Source organism: Neofelis nebulosa, chromosome 3 (genome assembly GCF_028018385.1).
Source record: "Neofelis nebulosa isolate mNeoNeb1 chromosome 3, mNeoNeb1.pri, whole genome shotgun sequence".
Classification (NCBI taxonomy): domain Eukaryota; kingdom Metazoa; phylum Chordata; class Mammalia; order Carnivora; family Felidae; genus Neofelis; species Neofelis nebulosa.
The window spans coordinates 151948687-151969365 of NC_080784.1; the positions used below are offsets into that span (position 1 = coordinate 151948687).

General features: G+C 34.7%; 1 protein-coding gene across 4 annotated transcripts in view; it reads left to right on the forward strand.

Annotated features, from left to right (window-relative positions):
* The window catches only part of CENPC (centromere protein C), an 82465-nt gene extending 68684 nt beyond the window's left edge, over positions 1-13781 (forward strand). For 2 of the 4 annotated variants that reach the window (XM_058722402.1, XM_058722401.1), the window contains 5 exons: positions 1163-1291; positions 3431-3526; positions 5196-5350; positions 12342-12432; positions 13577-13781. In XM_058722402.1, coding sequence (XP_058578385.1) covers positions 1163-1291; positions 3431-3526; positions 5196-5350; positions 12342-12432; positions 13577-13647 — 542 coding nt within the window. In that variant the 3' untranslated portion in view covers positions 13648-13781. Of the gene's footprint in view, positions 1-1162; positions 1312-3430; positions 3527-5195; positions 5351-12341; positions 12433-13576 lie in introns of those variants that run through there. The other 2 variants (XM_058722403.1, XR_009259535.1) reach the window with 2 other exon arrangements.
* Positions 13782-20679: the final 6898 nt, after the last annotated feature.

Sequence of the window (20679 nt, forward strand, 5' to 3'; positions counted from 1 at the left end):
GCATCGCCTCTCTGCTCTTCCATGGGCCACTTGTCTACGCTTGGCTCTGGAGAGTGTTGTGCTAGTCTTCTGGCAGTTTTCTGGGTTAGTTAGGCAGATGTGGGTGGAATCTAAGCGCTCAGGACGTGGTGAGCCCAGTGTCCTCCTACACCACCATCTTCTAGAGGCAACTCCAGCTTCATCTTTTTCTATAATTTTATCTTCTATTTTACTTATTCTCCCCTCTGCCTTTTCAATCCTCACTGTCACCGCCTCTATTTTATTTTGAACCTCATTTACAGCATTTTTTAATTCATGACTATTTTTTAGTTACTTGATCTATGCAGCAGTAGATTCTCTGCTGTCTTCTATGCTTTTTTCAAGACCAGTGATTAATCTTATGACTTACTCTAAATTCTTGTTCAGTTATATTGTTTATATCTGTTTTGATCAATTCCTTAGCTATTGCTACTTCCTGGAATTTCTTTTGAGGAAAATTCTTCCGTTTTGTCGTTTTGGCTAGTTTTCTGTACCTTATGTGTTTTAAAAGCTTGTTATATGTCCTACATCTGTGAGCACTACTATATTAAAGAGGGGTCATACACTGTCCAGGGCCTGGCCCTTCAGGAGGTGTTTTTTGGAGTGTGTTACTTGCTCTCTGTTGTTGACTCTGATTGCTTTATCTCCCTACTTTTAGTGTTGTTTTGGACCCTGTACCAGGTGTGCTTTGATTTGTTTGTTAAAGTAGCTCTATGGCCCACCAGGTTGTCCGGGCCCCTGGAGAAATCTCTGTCACTCTGCAGCCTGGACTCTTGGGGTTCAAAGTCCTTTGGCCTCAACACTGCTGTGTTTGAGGGATGAGGGAACTTTGGGTCCCCCTATTTCTCCGCCATGTTGAATCTCTCCTCTTTGTTTGTTTTTTAACCTTCCATTGATAACTGTTGATTTCAAGCAACAGAGATCATTCTCCCATCTTCCATCAGCTCATCTGTATTTAGGGTAGTGGAAACATAAGTGTGGTTGGTTGGTATTTGTGTTATTTGAGTTACTAGCTGTAAAATGGAATAGTAGTATATCCTCTGGTAGTCTGAAAGGAAATACGCTATATTAATTTAAATTTTTTTTAATATTTTTACTTTCCCAGGTATGATACTTTATTACCTTTTTTGTTGTTAACTTCCAGGAGGATTTGTGATTGGTGGAATACTGTCCCCAGACACAGTACCATCTAAAAGGAAGGCAAAAGGAAACATTGGAAAAGTCAACAAATTAGCTAATAGGAAAAGGATCTGTCTTGATAATGATGAAAGAAGTATGAACTTATTCCTGAAAGTAACTTTTGGATTTTATTTTAAATAATAGTACGCTGGTGGGGCAACTGGGTGGCTCAGTTAGTTCAGTCTCTGACTCTTGATTTTGCTCAGGTCATAATCTCAAGGCTGACAATGCAGAATCTGCTTGGGATTCTTTCTCTTGCTCTCTCTGCCACTCCCCTGCTTGTGCTCTCTCTCTCAAAATAAATAAATAAACATTAAAAATAAGTAGTGCTCTGAGAGGTAGCTCTTTATAAATTTTGAAATTTATTTCTAAAACCTTTAGATATAATAGTTTAGGGTGAATTCACTTTTTTCTTCTCTCTTTTCTATTAAGTTTTTTATTTAATTCCAGTATAGTTAACATATAGTATTATATTAGTTTCACGTGTACAATATAGTGATTCAGCAATTCTATACATCATTATTCAGTGCTCATTATAAGTGTACTCTTAATCCCCTTCACATATTTCACCAAGCCCCTCTCCCACCTCCCCTCTGATATGCTTCATTTTAAATGAGTACCCTCAGTTAAAGTTTTTTTTTTTAACTTTTTTACTTGAAGCATACTTCAGAATACATGGTTCTAAAAGATGTATTTAAAATAGAATACACATTTTCTTCAAGTACACACAGAAGAATCCCCTATTAAAATCACATGAAAAGAAATATGATGAATATTGCAAATTTAAGAAGACTGAAATCATATCAAGTATATTTTCCAACCATAGTGGTATAAAACTGAAGATTAACAATAAAATAAAGCTAGAGAATCTACAGTGTAAATATTAAATATTTAATACATAAATATTAACACACTACTCCACAAGATTGGACCAGATAAGAAATCAAACGCAAAACTTGTCGTTACTTTCAATGTTATTGTTTAATCTGGTCTCTATTTTATTTACTTCTGATATTTATTTATTTATTTATTTATTTATTTATTTTTAATTTTTGTTTTTTTCCTTCCTTTACTAAATTTCAGCTAAGTCTTTTCTTTTACTGGTCCCTTGTGGTGTAATGTGAAGTTGTTTATTTGAAATTTTCTTAATACAAGCATTTATAACCATAAATTTCACTCTTAACATCAGCTTTTGCTGCATTCCATGAGTTTTGGAATATTGTATTATTTATTTTATTTTATTTTATTTCCTCCCCTCCCCTCCCCTCCCCTCCCCTCTCATTGTGGGGCTTGAACCCACAACCCTGAGATCAAGAGTCACACAATGCCCCATGTTTTTCTTTTATTTTGAATTTACTTTTTAGCGTCCACTTTTGTCAAGATTTTGGAAATAACGCAGATTTTGTTCTTTAAAAAAAATCATTAATGGCATAATATAAAGCATTTCTTCATGAGTAAATTGCTTTTCACTGAAACTGCCCTTTCCTGTGCTCAAACTATGATTAAAATAGATATTTTAGGGGTGTCTGGGTGGCTCAGTCAGTAAGCATCTGACTCTTGAACTCAGGTCTTAATCTCAGGGTCATGAGTTCAACTCTGTTGTAGCCTACTTCAATACAAATAAAATGAAATAGATATTTCAATAAATTTTTTTCTGAAGTGTATTACATACTTCAGCTCTCTTAAAGGATATTCAGTATGCCATATACCTTCTTGATGACGCAAGAGTATCAAGAGTTGTCAAATCAAGCTTACAAAAATAAATTTAGTATGTTTGCTTCCATACTAAATCATTGTGGTTCTTGAATTTTTCTTTATCAGAGTGGTCATTTATAAATAGGAAAATTGGAAGAGAGTGTTATGCCTCGGGCAATTTTTTTTTGCGTTTGGTTTGTAGCTATATTTCATACTAGACTTATTTTTTTTTTTTTTTTTATAAATTTTTTTTTTTTTTCAACGTTTTTAATTTTTATTTTTGGGACAGAGAGAGACAGAGCATGAACGGGGGAGGGGCAGAGACAGAGGGAGACACAGAAGCGGAAACAGGCTCCAGGCTCTGAGCCATCAGCCCAGAGCCTGACGCGGGGCTCGAACTCACGGACCGCGAGATCGTGACCTGGCTGAAGTCGGACGCTTAACCGACTGCGCCACCCAGGCGCCCCCATACTAGACTTATTTTTAATTGAGAAGAATTATTTAACTAGTTTCTATTTCAATGATACTTCTTTTGCAGAGAATAAATTCATGGTAAATCTGAATGTACCTTTGGGAGATCCATTGCAACCAACAAGGGTAAAGGACCCAGAAACAAGAGAGGTGATTCTCATGGGTAAGATTAGAGATGATACTGAAAATGCTTAATTTAACAGCTAGTAAGGGCAAACTGCTGGCTGGATGACTAGCCTATCTACTTTTTCTTTTTCTTCCCAGCTGTTTCAGAGCCAAAGTCCAGTAGGGTATCTAATTCCAATAAGCAGCCTGTGTGAAGACTACTCTGGAGAGAGCATTGATACCAAACAACATCTAGAGGGCACATAACACAATGTATTTATACTCTGGGTTACAAGTGCTATCATTAGGAGTGTTGCCTCCCTGGTAGGGTATAGGTCTTCTTTGATCAAGAGGACACATGGGGACAAGGGCTTTTTATGGGTAATTGTTGCAATTTAGCTGGTAGATCCCAGGATACCCCCTTACTGTGAGACCAGACAGGGACTGTGGGCAGGATTTAGACAGCCTTATGGGTCATGCATACCAAAAATAATACCTGGGATATCAGACCTTTAGGATGATGACTAGCAAGGACACTGATCTGCCACACAAATGCCAGGTTTAAGTTGAAGGTCAGCCCAGGGTCCTAGAAGCCTCCTGTTGTATCTAGTAGGCATTAAAAGTACAGTGCCTGGGACACCATGATTGGTTCCAAAGGAGGGGCTGTAGTGCGAGAAGGGCAAGTAGGGGACACTCAGCTGTTTAGCAACTAGGCAGTATTTACATACAGGAAATATTTAGATGTTTTAACTGTTTTGACAGTACCAGTAAGTACTGAGGACTGTTTATCCTAAGTCAGAGGACAAATAGGTCAAGTCAGAGAGGTAGTAATGGTATTTTCACTTAAAATTTTGGCTGTGAAGTAAGTTCCATTTGACATCTTAAGTAGTGCAGTTATTTTTATAATCAGATTGTTTATTTGGCAACAGGTAGAAGTACAGAAAATTTTGTTTAGTGTAGTATCTTAAAACATTTGCTGTTTAGGTTCGAAAAGTAGTGAGTTTGTCAGGAGTTCATTGCTTTTTATCTGTTTCTTCATCTATGTATTTTCTATGTCCTATAACCTGTGAGATTACTAACATTACCAAAAATCCAAGGAAACAAGCCGATGATAAAGAATATATTAACTATATATTTGGCAAGGTTTATAAGTAAAAGGGGAATTGAAGAGTGAGGTAGTTATTTTTGAGCATCTATTAGAACTCTTGCTTCACATGACAGAAATCTTGCTATTTAATAATCAGTCAGGCAAGCACAAAATCTGTTGTTATGATGATACATTTGTTAATTGTGGGCTTTGTTAAACTTTTTAAAGATATGGAATTCTACCTTGTGTCCTAGCTAATTTTGTTTTCTGAGCTATAATAGAAATAATAATAATACTGCCACTATTATCGTTAATATCCAAGGCTTATCTAATGCTTATTTTGTGCCAGGCAGTGTTTTAAATACCTTATACACATTAATTCATTTGATAGTCACAGCTCTAACATAGATGAACTGTTGTCTCATTTTATAGAAAAGGAAGCAGGCACAGGGTGAGAAATAACTTGCCTGGTCACACAGCTTATAAGGCAGACAAAATTCTACCTCTACCATTTTATTTAGCTTGAGTAAATGAGGTTTATATCTAGAAATAACTCTGTTGTATACATGTGTGTATATGTTCCATCATTGATCATTATTATTGCTATTGCTTTATATTTATAGTAGTGTTTTTCCCTTAGATCTTTTAAGGCCACGAGATACATATCAGTTTTTTGTTGAGCATGGTGAATTGAAAGTATATAAAACACTGGATACACCCATTTTTTCGATGGGAAAATTGATATTAGGACCACATCAAGAAAAGGGAAAACAGCATGTTGGCTCAGATATATTGGTAAGTGTATTTCTCCATATATTTATGTTTGGGTATAACTCTCATTTATTGGACTTGATGAGGCATTAAAAATACTGTTTTCTCAGAAATGAAATTACTATAGTGCACGAGAATTTTTTTTATTTGTTAAGTCTTTTTAGAGTTGGTCAACCAATGGTTATTTAAAAGTACTTATTCTGTACATAGCACTGTAACTTCAAACTTCAAAAATTCCGACGTTTCTTTACTTAAAAGAATCCTAGAATATATCTAGGTTTGCAGACAAATCAGTAAAGCCAGTGAAAATTAAGCCTAAATCTCGTTTCTCAGATCATGTAGTTTAGCAACAATGAGGTTTTAAAAGTCTTCTTCAGAATCATGTAATTAGCAGTAGACGGAGGACTAGAAGCTAGTTACTTCAGTAAGTACTAAATAATGTATTACTGTATATGGCAGTATTACTGGCTGAAATTATAATGAGATGGCAAGGTAGGTCAGTCTCTGCCTCTGTCTCTTACTGGAGATACACACCCCTACACCACTGATGTGAGATACATATATTTGCACATTTTGAATTTGAAAATTACAGAATTTGAAAATCACCAAATTTTAAGAATAGTAGTATTTTACTGACATTTAAAAAACGTTATGTCTGAGGCACATTTTTCAGTAAGTAGCGTTTCAGGAACTTGTGGTATCATGGGTTAGTAGAGTATTGTGTTCAAAACAATTATTTTTACTGACAAAATTGAAGTAAACTCAAGAAGGAAAAAAAGAAAGAACATGCGGGCCCTTGAATTTGTATTAACAAAGAAGTTTGAGACAAGGAAAGAAGTTACACATGAGAGTAAAAGAGGAATTCATTATTACATTAGTATAAGTAGAATCCAGATTTAAAATGCTTTAATTTTTTTTTAAATTTATGTATTTACTTATTTTGAGAGAGCACACGCAGGTGCTCATGAGTGGGGGAGGGCGGAGAGAGAGAGAGGGAGACAGAGAATCCCAAGCAGTCAGCACAAAGCCTGGTAAAGGGCTCAAACTCACAAACCGTGACATCATGACCTGACCCGAAACCAAAAGTTGGACGTTTAACCAACTGAGCCACCTAGGTGCCCCAGATTTAAAATACTTTAAGATATACTTTAAGCCAATCTTAAAATGTTACTGATCTTCAGGTGCTATTAAAGGAGTAAAAGTAAAGCATTTAACTGAAGTAATAATTCCTGTATAATCGTTAAAGAACAATTAATTAGATACGGATTGTGCAATACTATCATTGAAATAATAGCACTTACCCATTAAATTGTAATGCCATTATAATACAAAAGAAAATTTGAGTAGTGAATGTTTTGTAAGTATTTAACCTGGCCACTATTCAAAGGAATCCACGTTAGAAACGTGGATATTTTATATTTACTGAACTAGTAGAAATTATTGGAAAGATAATTGTATTCTTTGACCTATGAATCTCATTTCAGAATATTTTCCTAAGAACATAATTTAAAGGTTAGGGAAGCTGGACATATGTAGGTATTTATTGTAACATTGATAGTAATTGCAAAAATTAGACACAGTTGAAATGTCCTGCAGGAAGAAATGGTTATATTTTATATTTTGACCTAATAAGATAAACCATTATATGATACTAAGCAGTTATATAGCATTTAGATGTTCCATGTACTCTACTAAGTATTTTTATATCAGTTTAGACATATTATTTTATTTTTATTTTATTTTATTTTATTTTATTTTATTTTATTTTATTTTTACATTTAAGAAATTTTATTATTTTGAAACCTCAATAGGAACTGAAAATGAAGTCATCTTTAAATAATTTTAATTAAGTAAAATTATTACCATGGAGGAGTAATTATATATAAGCAGTTCTATGCCCGAAGAGACCAATTAACTTTTTTTTTCGCCTTGATAATTAATTATTTTTATTCCCATACTGCAGATAGGAAAATTGAGTTGAGGGTGAAGCAAGCATTTTCTTACATGTACAATAGACACAATTTTTAAACTCTACTTCACAATCTTATTTCCAGAAACAAGATGGTAAAGTTTGACAGGATTTTAAGACAATTTTTGTAGCCTCTTTTCCAGATCATATGAAAAGATATATTTTTAAAGCTTGTGAAATGTAAAAGAATATTTCTATATTATGTGACTTAACTGCATCATTTTATTAATCTGCCCTATGAAGTTCTCCCTCCCCATTTTAAGATCCATTTTAAAGACCATGTTAAAGATAATAGGTGTCAAAGGTAAGGAATGTACTTGATAACCAGTACTGAAGACCTGTAACAGAGAAGTCTCATACCTTGCTGAAAACCTCTTATCTTCTCTCACCTTCAAGACTCACCCAATGCCTTGGCACAGCTAAAATATAGACATATTATTTTAAAGAATAGCCATATAAGAAGACCTTTAGGATAAATATTTAAGCAAATTTTTATAAAATAGAGAGTTCCCTATTTTACTGTGACTAGAATTTAAAAATGAAATTGAAGGAACTGTAGAAAAATAACATGTTATTAGGTTATTATAGTTGATTTTTATTTCTTTGAAATATTGTCTTTAATGGTTTTTAATGAAAATGAGTTAGTTTTTTTTTCTTGATAACAAGGAGAATAGTTTTACATTTTTTGTTTAAACACGAAGCACACTTTTATTTTTTTAAATTTTTTTAAGTTTATTTTTATTTTTATTTTGTTAACGTTTATTTATTTTTTGAGACAGAGAGAGAGAGACAGAGCATGAATGGGGGGAGGGTCAGAGAGAGGGAGACACAGAATCCGAAACAGGCTCCAGGCTCTGAGCTGTCAGCACAGAGCCTGACGTGGGGCTCGAACTCACGGACCGTGAGATCATGACCTGAGCCGAAGTCGGCTGCTTAACCTACTGAGCCACCCAGGCGCCCCAAGTTTATTTATTTTTGAGAGAGGGAGAGAATGTCAAGCAGGCTTAGCACAGTCAGCTCAGAGCCCAATGCGGGGCTCGATCTTACGAGCTGTGAGATCATGACCTGAGCTGAAATTGAGAGTTGGCTAACAAACTGAGCCACCCAGGTGCCCAAAACATGAAGCGTGCTTTTCAATATATGCTTTTGAGAAACAAAAGGGACCAGATGGAGAACCAGCATAGGGCATTAACTCTTTCCTTCAGACTCAATGTTAAAGAATCTCTATGAGAGGGACATGATAGCAGTAGTAGATTTGTTAAAATCAAACCACAGAAGAATTAACAGATTAACTATAGGAGTTGGTTGTGGAGCTCTCCCAGAAGACAAGAAGAGATTAAGAAATGGAAAATATAAAAGTGAAGCGATGTGGGGAACAGAAAAAAAAATAGAAGAGAGATAAAAGCACAAATGAGTGAAGGGTAGAAATATTTGAAAAATTAGACAATAAATATTCCAGAACTGAAAAACAGAAAAGTGAGAGCAACACACTTAAGGGAACCAGAGTTCCTTAGAGAAATGTCTGAATGCAGGCCTGGGGCTGAGCTTGAAATATTTTGGTCATACCTATGGGCAGACTTACCAAAGACCATTAGAATTGGGTCATAAGGTCACAGGATCCAACTTGAAGATGCTTTCATTGGACAAAGATGTGAAAGCTTGAGTATCAATAAAAATAACTTAAGTGAATTGATACACATCTGTTATATCTAAATTCATGAATTTTAAAGACAGCTACAAAGATAGCTACATTCACCATTGTTGGAGAATTCTAGGAAGCTAACTCATTTTGACAACAAATATGGTAAATAAAGGGAAAGAATCAAACATTTATTCTGCCCTTTTCATATAAACCATACTATTATGTAACCAAATAGATATGAGGCAAAATTTGTTCTCTTAGAAATATTCCAATTAATACATGAGGAAGAAGTGTTAGAATGAAATATTACCATTTTGCAACCCCTGAGAAACTGTTGGATCTATCTAGATATGGAGCATCAGTCTCTGCTAACATCTGAAAAAAAGGACAGCCAGACATTATGTGCCTCCTCATGGAAGAATACAGCAATATGTATGAAATAGTCTTGTCTCTTCCATCCCCTTAAAAAAAATTAACAACAACAACAAAAATACCTGAATTTGATCCAACTACCAGTATAGGAAATGAAGAATAGATGACCTTTCAAATGACCCCCTCAGAGTGTAATGAGCAAAATTCAGCTGTGCAGAGGTTTTTACAACAAACTTTGCTGCTCGATTTCTTTAATAAATACATTGCAAGAAATAAAAAAGAACCAAGTAGAACCTATAGATCAGGGTTTCTCAACCCTGGCACTATTGACATTTTAGACCAGATAATTATTTGTTGTAGGGGCTTTCTGTGCACTGAGGGATGTTTAGAAGCATCCCTGGCCTCTACCAAATAGACTCTAGTAGTACTTCTCTAATTGTAAGAAACAGAAATGTTCCCAAATATTGCCTGTTGTGTCCTGAAATTGAGAAATCATCCCCAAATTGAGAGCCACTATAGTGATTTAAGTGATTTAAGAGGATAAGTAAACTCTTCAAAACACATTTAAGAGACAATTGGAAATTGTAATACAGACTGGGTATGTGATATTAAATATTCATGTTTAGGTGTGATAATGCTGTTGTAGTCGTGTTTTTAAAAAAGCATCTTGAGGTGTACCTGGCTGGCTTAGTTGGCAGAGGCTGCAACTCTTAATATCAGGGTTGTGAGTTTGAGCCCTACTTTGAATGTGGGGATTACTGAAAAAAATAAACAAGACTTTAAAAAATACATAAAATAAAAAAGCACCTTGATTTTTTAGTACACGCTGAAATATTTATAGATGGGTTTATGATGCTGGGGTATTATTCCAAAATAATATGGAATGGGGGAAGTAAAGAGACTGAACAGGGAAGGTTGTTGGTGTTAGATACTCATGGTAGTTCAACATTCTATTTTTGTGTATTTCAAAAGACTTCTTAATAAAATGACAGAAATGAGGAGTTGTGCTTAGAGAGCCAAACTGAATAGGTAAGAAAAAAAAAAAAACACCTAGAAATATATGCTTGACGTTCTGGGTAGTATGTTTGTTGCCTTTTGTTTTTTAAATTGGGACAAATTTTTTTAGATGTAATAAAAATTTTTTTAAATTAAATTATAAAAGTACCTTTGGAACCATTACAAGAGCTTTTTTCCCATTTAGGGAGTTAGTATATCATATTAAGAGCATGCATTCTGGAATCAAAGTGCCTGAGTTCAAACTCAGCTCTGCCATTTACATTGTGAACTTGGAAAATTACACCCCTCTGTTGCCTCTATTTCTTCATTTGTATAAAGCTATTAAAATAGTACCTGTCTCACTGGTAAGTACATACATTAAATGAATATAAATTAAGTGATCAGAACAGTGGCTGGCAAGGAGTAAGTGCTAAATAAGTGCTAGCTGCTATTTTAGGCTCATTTTACAAAGAGTTAAGAAAAAAAAGGAGGAGGAAGAGGAGGAATAATTCTCAGAATGTTTTTGATTGCTAAATCTCAAAATCTGAATCTCATTGTTTGAAGGCTTTATGTTGTTTTAGTTGCCAAAAAACAGATCATTGCCAGGATGCTACGTATACATAAATATAAAAATTGACATGTTTGAATATGGAAGCCTGTACGACTGAGAGTTGGTTTTATCCTTTTACTTTCTTAATGTTGATACTTATTTAAATGTATCATTTGTTTGGTTTGTTTTTGCTCTCTCTTTGGTTTGTCAGTTTGAATTACATGTCCCGAGCATGTAACCTTCAACGAGGTGTATATAAAACCTAGCTGTTTTTCTAGTATACTAAAGTGATCTTATTTACAGTGGTTCTGAATTTTCATAAGCTGGTAAAAAATAAGAACAAAAGAAATTTCTTCCCATGTTAATTTTCTATTGCTGTTTTAACAAATTAGTATAGTTCCAGTGGCTTAAAACAACACCCATTTATTATCTCATAGTTATATAGGCTAGAATTCTTCTATTTTTAAATGTTTATTTATTTTGAGAGAGAGAACGGGGTAGAAAATCCTAAGCAGGCTCTGTGCTGACAGTGCAGAGCCAGACATGGGGCTCAAACCCACAAACTGTGAGACCATAATCTGAGCCAAGATCAAGAGTCAGAAGCTCAACCAACTGAGCCACCTGGGCGCCCCTATAGGTTAGAATTTTGGTGAGCTTGGCTGAGTATTCAGTTTAGAGTATCACAAGGCTGGAATTAAGATGTTGGGAGCCCTGTATTCTTTTCTGGAGGCTCTTAGGATGAATTTGCTTTCAGGTTCGTTCAGGTTGTTGGCAGAAATCAGTTCCACATGGTTGTAGGACTGAGGCTCCCATTTCCTTGCTGGCTCTTGGTCAGAATGTCATTCTTAGCTTCTAGAAGTAGCTTCTATTTCTTGGCTCATGGCCCTCTTATCTTCAGTGCCAGCAGTCTGTGCCTTTAACATGCTTTGAATTTCTCTGTCTTTTCCTCTCCTTCATCTCCCTTCTGCTTCCAGCAGAAGCAATTCTCCACTTTTAAGAGGTTTGTGTGATTAGAATGGGCCCAACTAGATAATCCAGGCTTATTTTATTTTATTTTTTTAGAAGATATATATATATATTTTTAACGTTTATTTATTTTTGAGACAGAGAGAGACAGAGCATGAATGGGGGAGGGTCACAGAGAGAGGGAGACACAGAATCCGAAACAGGCTCCAGGCTCTGAGCTGTCAGCACAGAGCCCAACACGGGGCTTGAACCCACAGACCGTGAGACCATGACCTGAGCCGAAGTCGGATGCTTAACCGACTGAGCCACCCAGGTGCCCCTAATCCAGGCTTATTTATCTCCCCATCTCAAGGTCCCTTTTGCCATGTAACAAAACAAGTTCTGAAGATGAGAGTGTGGACATCTTTGGAGGGCCATTTTTCTGCTCTTTCTTAAAGGAAATGTTTCCTTTAAGTTTCATTACAGTGAGTGAGTTGTGGTGGTTCAATTTGAAATGAAATTTTAATTTTTAATTTTACAGGTTTTTTATGTTAACTTTGGTGATCTTTTATGTACCTTACATGAAACACCTTATATAATAACAACTGGGGATTCATTCTATGTTCCTTCAGGTAAGAATAATTAAAAACATTTTCTTTCATATAGTTAAATATTTATATAGTTGCTCATGAGCACCATGCAAATGGAAGCCACAGTGGTCAAAATGAAACTGTTGTGTGACTGATGCCAGAGAAGTTTGATACATATTTTAATTTTATCATTAGGTAAGTATGTTAGTATTTGGTTACCCGAAAATTGAACAGGAGTTGTTTGTTACTAAAGTTAAAAATATTTAGTTAGAAGATATGTTGTGTCCAATGTAGGAGGAAAATTATTTCTCCTGTATTATCTCTGAGACATTATGTAGTCAAACAATTTTTAGTAGGTTATTTTAAGCATACAGAATAGTGTGTTTCATTAGCTGTTGAAGAGCACAAGCCTTTGGAAAGAGGACTTTTAATTTGTTCTTTTGTTTATTCATCATTCAATGAAGGTGACTGAAAGTCTCTCAAACATTGCTCTTAAGAGTGGGATACATAAGTGAACCAAATAGGGAAAAATCCCTGTCCTCATGGAGCTTACGTTCTAATGAAAGGAGACAGTAATAGTAGCAGTGTTTATACAGTCTTTAGTATGTATCAGCACTGTTGTGAACACTTTATTTATTATAACTCAGTTAATCCTAATATGTATCAACTTCTAATATATAGAAAGTCACAGTGTGTCACAGTATTGTACTCACTGCTATAAACCTGCCTTATATGTGTGGCTATTCTATATTTTACTTCTGTTGTTATTTATAATTAAGAGAAGCATTTGCTCTTTTTAAACTTTGAGATTCTATTTTACCTTTTATAATTACTTTTATATGCATATATCTGGTTTAGGGGAATCTACAGCAGTTTCAATGAACTAATAACAGTTGAATTCAGAGAAAAATTTCCTCTTCCTTCACCCTTGTCTGATTCATCTTTGCATTTAGAATGATCAGAATGATGTAAAATTTTCACTTTTTCAGACCTTATCTGGATTACAGGTGATGGTTAACTCTTGGATTTTTTTAGTTCATGTAAGACTTACTTTAGATGAATTTATCTTAAAAAAAATTGGTAATATATAGTTTTTAACTGCCTTAGTGATAGCTAAACATTTAATCAAAAGGAAATGATTTCTATGGAAATAACTGGTTTTTTTTTCTTACTGCTTTACTTCTAGGTAATTATTACAACATCAAAAATCTCCTGAATGAGGAAAGTATTCTTCTTTTTACTCAGATAAAAAGATGAAAGATGAAGCAAAGTTTAAATAAGTGTGTGTGTGTGTGTGTGTGTGTACACACATATGTATAAAACAGTTTGTGCAGTTGAGACATTTATCTTTGTAATTATTTGTGATGTTTTAAAATAAAAGTTTTATTCAATTTTGTGTTCTTCTATTTGATAAACATTTCAAACTCCCATATGTGTCTTCTGCTTTTTCCACAAATGTACCCCATAGGCCTGTATTGATACCCACACTCATAGTATTTTAATAACATGAAAAGAATACCAAAATCACTGCTCTCATGGTGAAATATAGGACATACCTATTTTAGAAGAGATTTGATTAATATATTCATTCATTTAAAAATCTTTTCCAAATGTTAGTGTTAAGTGACGAATCCAGTAATAGGAACTGTGGTATATATATCACTAGTACATCTGAATTACTTTCCTAAGGCTTTGTAAGAAAATAGTACAAACTGGTGGCTTAAAAACAAAAATGTATTTCCTCAATTCTGTAGGCTAGAAATCTGAAATCAGAATGTTGGCAGGGCCATGTTCTCTCTGAAATCTTTAGGTTTCACAATAATGTTTCTGCTTAGAATTCCTCTTTCTATTAAAAGGATAGTCAGGGGGTGCCTGGGTGGCTAAGTTGGGTAAGAGTCTGACTTCAGCTCAGGTCATGATCTCACAGTTCATGAATTCGAGCTCTGTGTCTGGCTCTGTGCAGAGCAAGCAGCCTGCTTTGGATTCTGTGTCCCTCCTCTCTCTCTCTCTCTCTCTCTCTCTCTCTCTCTCTCTCTCACACACACACACACACACACACACAAATAAACATTAAAAAAATCATTAAAAAAGTAAAAGAGTCAGTGTGAAAGATGATTTAAAAAATAACTCAGGCTTTCTTCTTACCAGATGCACTGAAAATATGTAGGAAACTAAAGAGATTTAGGGGATAAAATGGTTAAATGTCAAAAACAAATTGCTAGCAGTATTTCTGTAGTCATTTTAAGTATTCTCCTATTAACCTGAAAATCTGAGTTTCATTTGTCATCATTATAATTGAACAGTATGTTTTAAATGTTGCTCTTATTTTGAAAGATCATTGCAAATGTATTACTTTTTCATTTGAAGCTGGTAGGGCATTGTCTATGAACTTCTCAGTGTCTCCATACAAAGTTGCAGAGTTTAATAAATGAATAAACTTTTTATCACTAGAGAAACTGGTATACTTGCTTTCCCAGGTCAAGAGTTGTAGACGCTAAGTCTAAAGTTCTTTCTTGTCTAGCAAGAAAGCTGGACGCAGGATTAAAATGCCAGAGATGGCTAATGTCTGGGAAAAGACAAGAGCCCCAATAAGTGTCCTTGCCCTGTTTTTATTAGGATCCAAAGGCTTACAAACGTGGTGGTGAACGTGCACAAAGAGACAATAAATCTGTGAAGATTAGCTCATGTACTTGAGGGAAAGGGAGTCTTGAAGATATTCGGGGTTAGGGGTTTGGGTTAATACCAAACAAAATCCTGGCCCTGCTGAAGGTTGTTAAAAGCAAACCTGAGGCCTACCCCTTCTGTTTATCTTAGCTAGCCTAGGTGATGAGATAGGACTCGTGACCTCAGGGTTAACAAGGCACCTTTTCTTTTGTTAATCCTCTCACCTCTGGGCAGCACAGCAGTCTATTGCCCTGTTTATTACCTTGTTTACCTAACTTGACTCTTCCCTCCTATGTGAAAGCAGCTTTCTGCTCTAGTACTAAATTGGGGGTCACTTGTGCCCTGAATACCTAATCTTGTTTATTTCATATACCTATGTATTGGGGCCTGTGCTCCTCCCTACTTTATTCTGGGGGCCTTAGCCCCCCTTCTCTATCCTTATTTGCCTAATCTTGTTTACCCAAACTTGGGTGTGAGCATCCTATGGCTTTGTCCTTCTTTATGACTTGTTAACCCATTGGTGTAAACCCAGCAAATTTCTAAGCTTATTTCCCACAATGAGTTAATAGGACTAGCTGTGTTTTGGTCTTTACTTAGACTGGCCAGATTTTGCTCAGTAATTTGCAATGGTTTGATTTTTTTTTTTTTTTTAAGTGAAGCATTTATTTTATTGATGTAACTTACAATTACATCTCACAGTTCAATGAGTTTTTGCAAGTATACTTATACCTAAGTAACCCACAAAATTTCTTCCACTTAATGTTCCTATTCTGTCCAGTTCTTGCCAGCCTGACTTCTATCTCTTGGGCCATTGTTCTGCTTATCATGGTAAAGAGGTTTTACTTGCTCTAGAACTTTATATACACGGACTCATAAAAATACTTACATTCAACACAGTATCTAGGATTCATCCACTGTGGTGGTTTGTCTATCGGTTGTTCATTCATGTTTTATTGCTTAGTAGTATTCCAGATGAGCACTGTTCCTTCTTTTTGTAATCTCTAGAAGAGTATACAAGATTGTTAACATTTCCTTCTTAAATGTTAAGAAAGAATTACCAGTAAAACCATCCAAGTCTGGACTTTTCTTTCTGGGGAGATTTTTAATTAGGGCTTTAACTTCATTAGTAAGTATCGGAATATCCATATTTCTTACCTCTTTAATTTTGGTAAGTTTGGTTTTTGAAGAATTTGCCTATATCTAAATTTCAACTTGATTTGCATGAGATAATATTTTTTTCTTTCAAGAGCTTTCTTGAGATTTGATATATCTTAAAATATTTAGAAGTTAATATAAAAATGCTTAGTGCAGGATCTGAAGCACAAGTTACACTATTAACAATTTTTTAATCTTTTTTTGGTCATTTTTTTGCTATTTATCAGTTTTGTTACTCTTTTAAAATAACCTTCGTTTCATTGATTTTTCTCGTGTTTCTATTCCATTCATTTTTGATCTGATTTTTATAATTCAGTGCATTCTACTTTGGATTTTATTTTTTTTTTCTACCTTCTTAAGGTGAATGTATTTAGATTGTTTATTTTAGAATTTTCTCCCTTTCTAATTCAGCCATTGAAAGCTGCACTTTGATACGTCATTTAATTCAAGACATTTAAAATTTTTTCTTGTTCTCATTGACCAGTGGGTTATTGGAAGTGCCTCTTATAATTACCAAATATTTGAGTTTCCCAGATTTGTTTTGCTGAACTAATTTGGAGATTTGCTAAGTTTTCCCACAGGTTTAGATTGTACAGCCCTGTGATTTCTATTGCATCTATTCAGTTCTGCTGTTGAAATATGAAGGCATCCGTAGACAAAGTAAATGAAATAGATGTTGCGATAAAACTTTACATACAGAAATGCAGTGATCTTCATTCAGCATGTGGGTGTGATTTGCTAGTCCCTGATGTGTACAGAAAACATATTTTGTATGCTTTCAGTCCTTTAACATTTATTGATACTCTTATGATCTGCAGTATGTTCTGTCTTTGAGAATGTTTCCTGTGTTAGAAATGTGTATTCCGTTGCTATTGGAATATTCTGTTGATTGATAGTATTAAGTCTTCTATATCCTTACTGATTTGTGTGTAGTTTTTCTTTCCATTACTGATTAGGAATATTGATACCTCTGATTCTACCTATTGAATATTTTCTTTTCTTCTCTGTCAATTTTCCCTTCATCTATTTTGAGACTATTGAGGTTCATTTTCATTTATTATTTTACTGTTGTGTTGACCTATTTATCATTATGAAATACCTTTTTTGGTAAGATTTTCCATTTTAAAGTTTATTTTGCCTGATGTTAGTATTGGTAATTACTTCAGCTGTCTCACATATACCATTTGATATATCTTCTGTCCTTTTACATTATTATGTCTTTGAATTTAAGACGTGTCTCTTTTAGAAAGCACATAGTTGGGAGTTTTAAAAATCCAGTCTAATAGTCTCTGCCTTTTTTTTTTTTTTAACGTTTATTTATTATTGAGAGACAAACACAGAGTGTGAGCAAGGGAGAGGTAGAGAGAGGGGGAGACACAGAATCTGAAGCAGGCTCCAGGTTCTGAGCTGTCAGCACAGAGCCTGACGTGGGGCTCAAACTCACAAACTGTGAGATCATGACCTGAGCTGAAGTCGGTAGCCCAACCAACTGAGCCACCCAGGCGCCCCTAATCTCTGCCTTTTAATTGGAATATTTAATCCACCCATTTAATGTAAACATTGGTAAGATTGGATTTATGTCTGCCATTTTGTTTTCTGTACTTCTTAAGGTTTTTTTGTTGTGTTTGTTATAACTTTGTTCCTTTCTGCCTTATTTTGGTTTAGACAGTCTTTATAGTGTGCCATTTTAAATCTTCTGGATTTATATTTTGAATTATTTTAGTAGTTGCTGTAGAGATTTCTTTATTCATCTTAAATTTATTTCAATCTCTGTGAGGTTACTTACTACTAACCTCATTTCAGTAAAATTTAGCAATTTTGCATTGCTATCATTTTATTTCTTTCCCCTTTTAATTTATGCCATCATTATTATATAAATTACATTATGATATGCATATATTTGATTATGTGTATTTATATGTTCCAAGAATTTGGTGTTATAATTATTGTTTTGAATGATACTCTTTTTTTTTTTTTTAATACTTATTTTTAAGAGAGACAAAGTGCGAGCAGGGGAGGGTCAGAGAGAGAGGGAGATACAGAATCTGAAGCAGGTTCCTGCCTCTGAGTTGTCAGCACAGAGCCCGACACAGGGCTTGAACCTGAGCCTTAAGTCAGACGCCCAACTGACTAAGCCACCAAGGCGCTCCAATGAATGGTACTCTTTTAATTAAAAAAGAGAAAACATATATACAATCTTTTATATTTACTGTCCTTCATTCCTTCCTATGTATCTAACTTACCATGTGATGTTCTCTTCAGCCTGAACTTTAGTACCTCTTACAGGGTAAGTCTGTTAGCAACATATTCCCTTAATTTTTGTGTATCTGGGAGTGCTTTTATTTTGACTTCATTTCTGAATGATGGTTTCCCTTAATAGGTAATTTTAAGGTTACAGTTTGTTTTGTTCTAGCACATTGAGTTTGTTTTTCCATTGCTTTTTGTCCTCCAATTCTGACAAGAAGTCCATTGTTAAGTATATTGTTCTTTGTGATGTGTCATTTTTATGTGGCTCCTTTGAAGATTTTTTTGGTATTTTATCACTTTGACTGTGGTGTTTCTAGATGCATTCTCTTTGTATTTATTCTGCTAGGGATTTGGTGAGCTGTTTATATCTGAATGTTAATGTTTTTTATCAAATTTGGGAAGTTTTGGGCTGTTACTCAAAAGTTTTTTACTTCTTTCTCTTTCCTCTCTCATTACACGTGTTTGTTTCTGATCTGTTCATTTTTTCAATCTTTTTTTCTTCTAATTCTTTGGATACTTTCTATTGATTGTCTTGAAATCAATGAGTCTTTGCTATCTCACATTTGCTGTTGAGCCCATCTAATGATTTTTATTTTTAATTTCAGTAATTATGTTTTTTAACTCTAGAATTTAAATTTGGTTATGTTTATATTTTTATTTTTACATATAGATTTCCTTTTTTGTTGATTCATTTTTAACACACACCCTTTAATTCTTTAAACATGTTTATTAATCTCTTATTGAAATATTTGTTAATCTAACATCTAGGTCCATGCAGACTCCATTACCATTAGCTACTGCTTTTTTCTCTTAGTATGTTTCATATTTTTCTGTTTTTTGCATGTCTAATAATTTTTGGTTGAAAATTAGTCATTTTAGGTAATATATTGTAGCAAGTCTTGATTATGTTTTATATTTAAGGTTTCTTCTTCTTCTTCTTCTTCTTCTTCTTCTTCTTCTTCTTCTTCCTCTTCCTCTTCCTCTTCCTCCTCCTCCTCCTCCTCCTCCTCCTCTTTCTCTTTCTCCTCCTCCCTCTTCTTTTTTTTTTTTTTTTTTTTAAACTTAGGAGCTTGCCTGGACTCAAACTATGGAGTCTGTTGCCTCTGTGGTGTGGAGCTTTTGCTCTCTCTGCTCAATTTTTAAAATTCTTTCAGTTTTTATCCAGAATAAAACTACATCCATAGGGGTAGCTTCTGTCTTTATATAGTATATATATAAATCAGGAAATGATGTAAACAGAGGTTAACATCAAACACTTTTCAGTCTATAGACTTTCTACCCTCTGCTCATTGCTTCCTGTGTGGGATGGGGGAGATACAGTGTTGCAGCCAGTTCTAAAGTCTTCATTGACTTTTACGTTTTGTCATTCTTGGGTCTCTCCTATGCATACATCATATTTGAGTTAGAATGTTTACAGAACTAATCATAGCCCTTCGTTCTTGTTTCCAAGATCATCTAAGTAAACTTCTGGAAGCTCTGCTGCTCTCTGAGAACTAGGACAGACACTTTTGGCTAGTAACTGCAGGTTTCCTGGTCCATTCCTGATTTCCCCCACTTTAACTGGCAAACTTGTATGTTTGCACTGCTGCACTGAATCAAGTCCATCATCTTACAGCAAAGTTGTTGATTTTTATAGTCTGCTACAACCTGTTAAAGCTATAATCTTTACTGACCAATTTAGGTAGGATGAGAACCTCACTCAAGAATCCCAGACTCCTAGCTGTTTTTTATCCAAAGCTCTAGCAATTTTCAGGAATAGTTCTCAACTTATTATTTACCTTTGGTTGATTTCCAGTGCCTTGAAATGATAGTTTTTGACCATTTTTGTTTGACTTCTTCATACTTGTATTACTGGAAATAACCTTTCGTTTGTCTTACTGAGTTTTTCTTCTTTTAAAGAATTTTATTTAGGAGGCTAAATAATAATAATTGTTATTAATTACTATTATTTAATGTTTGTTTATTTTAGAAAACACAAGCAGGGGAGGGGCAGAAAGAAGGGGAGACAGAGGATCTGTCAGCACAGAGCCCAGTATGGGGCTCGAGCTCACAAACTGAGATCATGACCTGAGCTGAGGTCAGACGCATAACCAACTGAGCCACCCAGGCACCCTGGAAGTTAAATTATTATTGATCAGCATGATCCTGTTGAGAATTTGTTTTAGTCTGTTAGGATAGTTTTAGATTGGTTGTTACTCTAGAGCAGTGATTCCCAACCAGGGG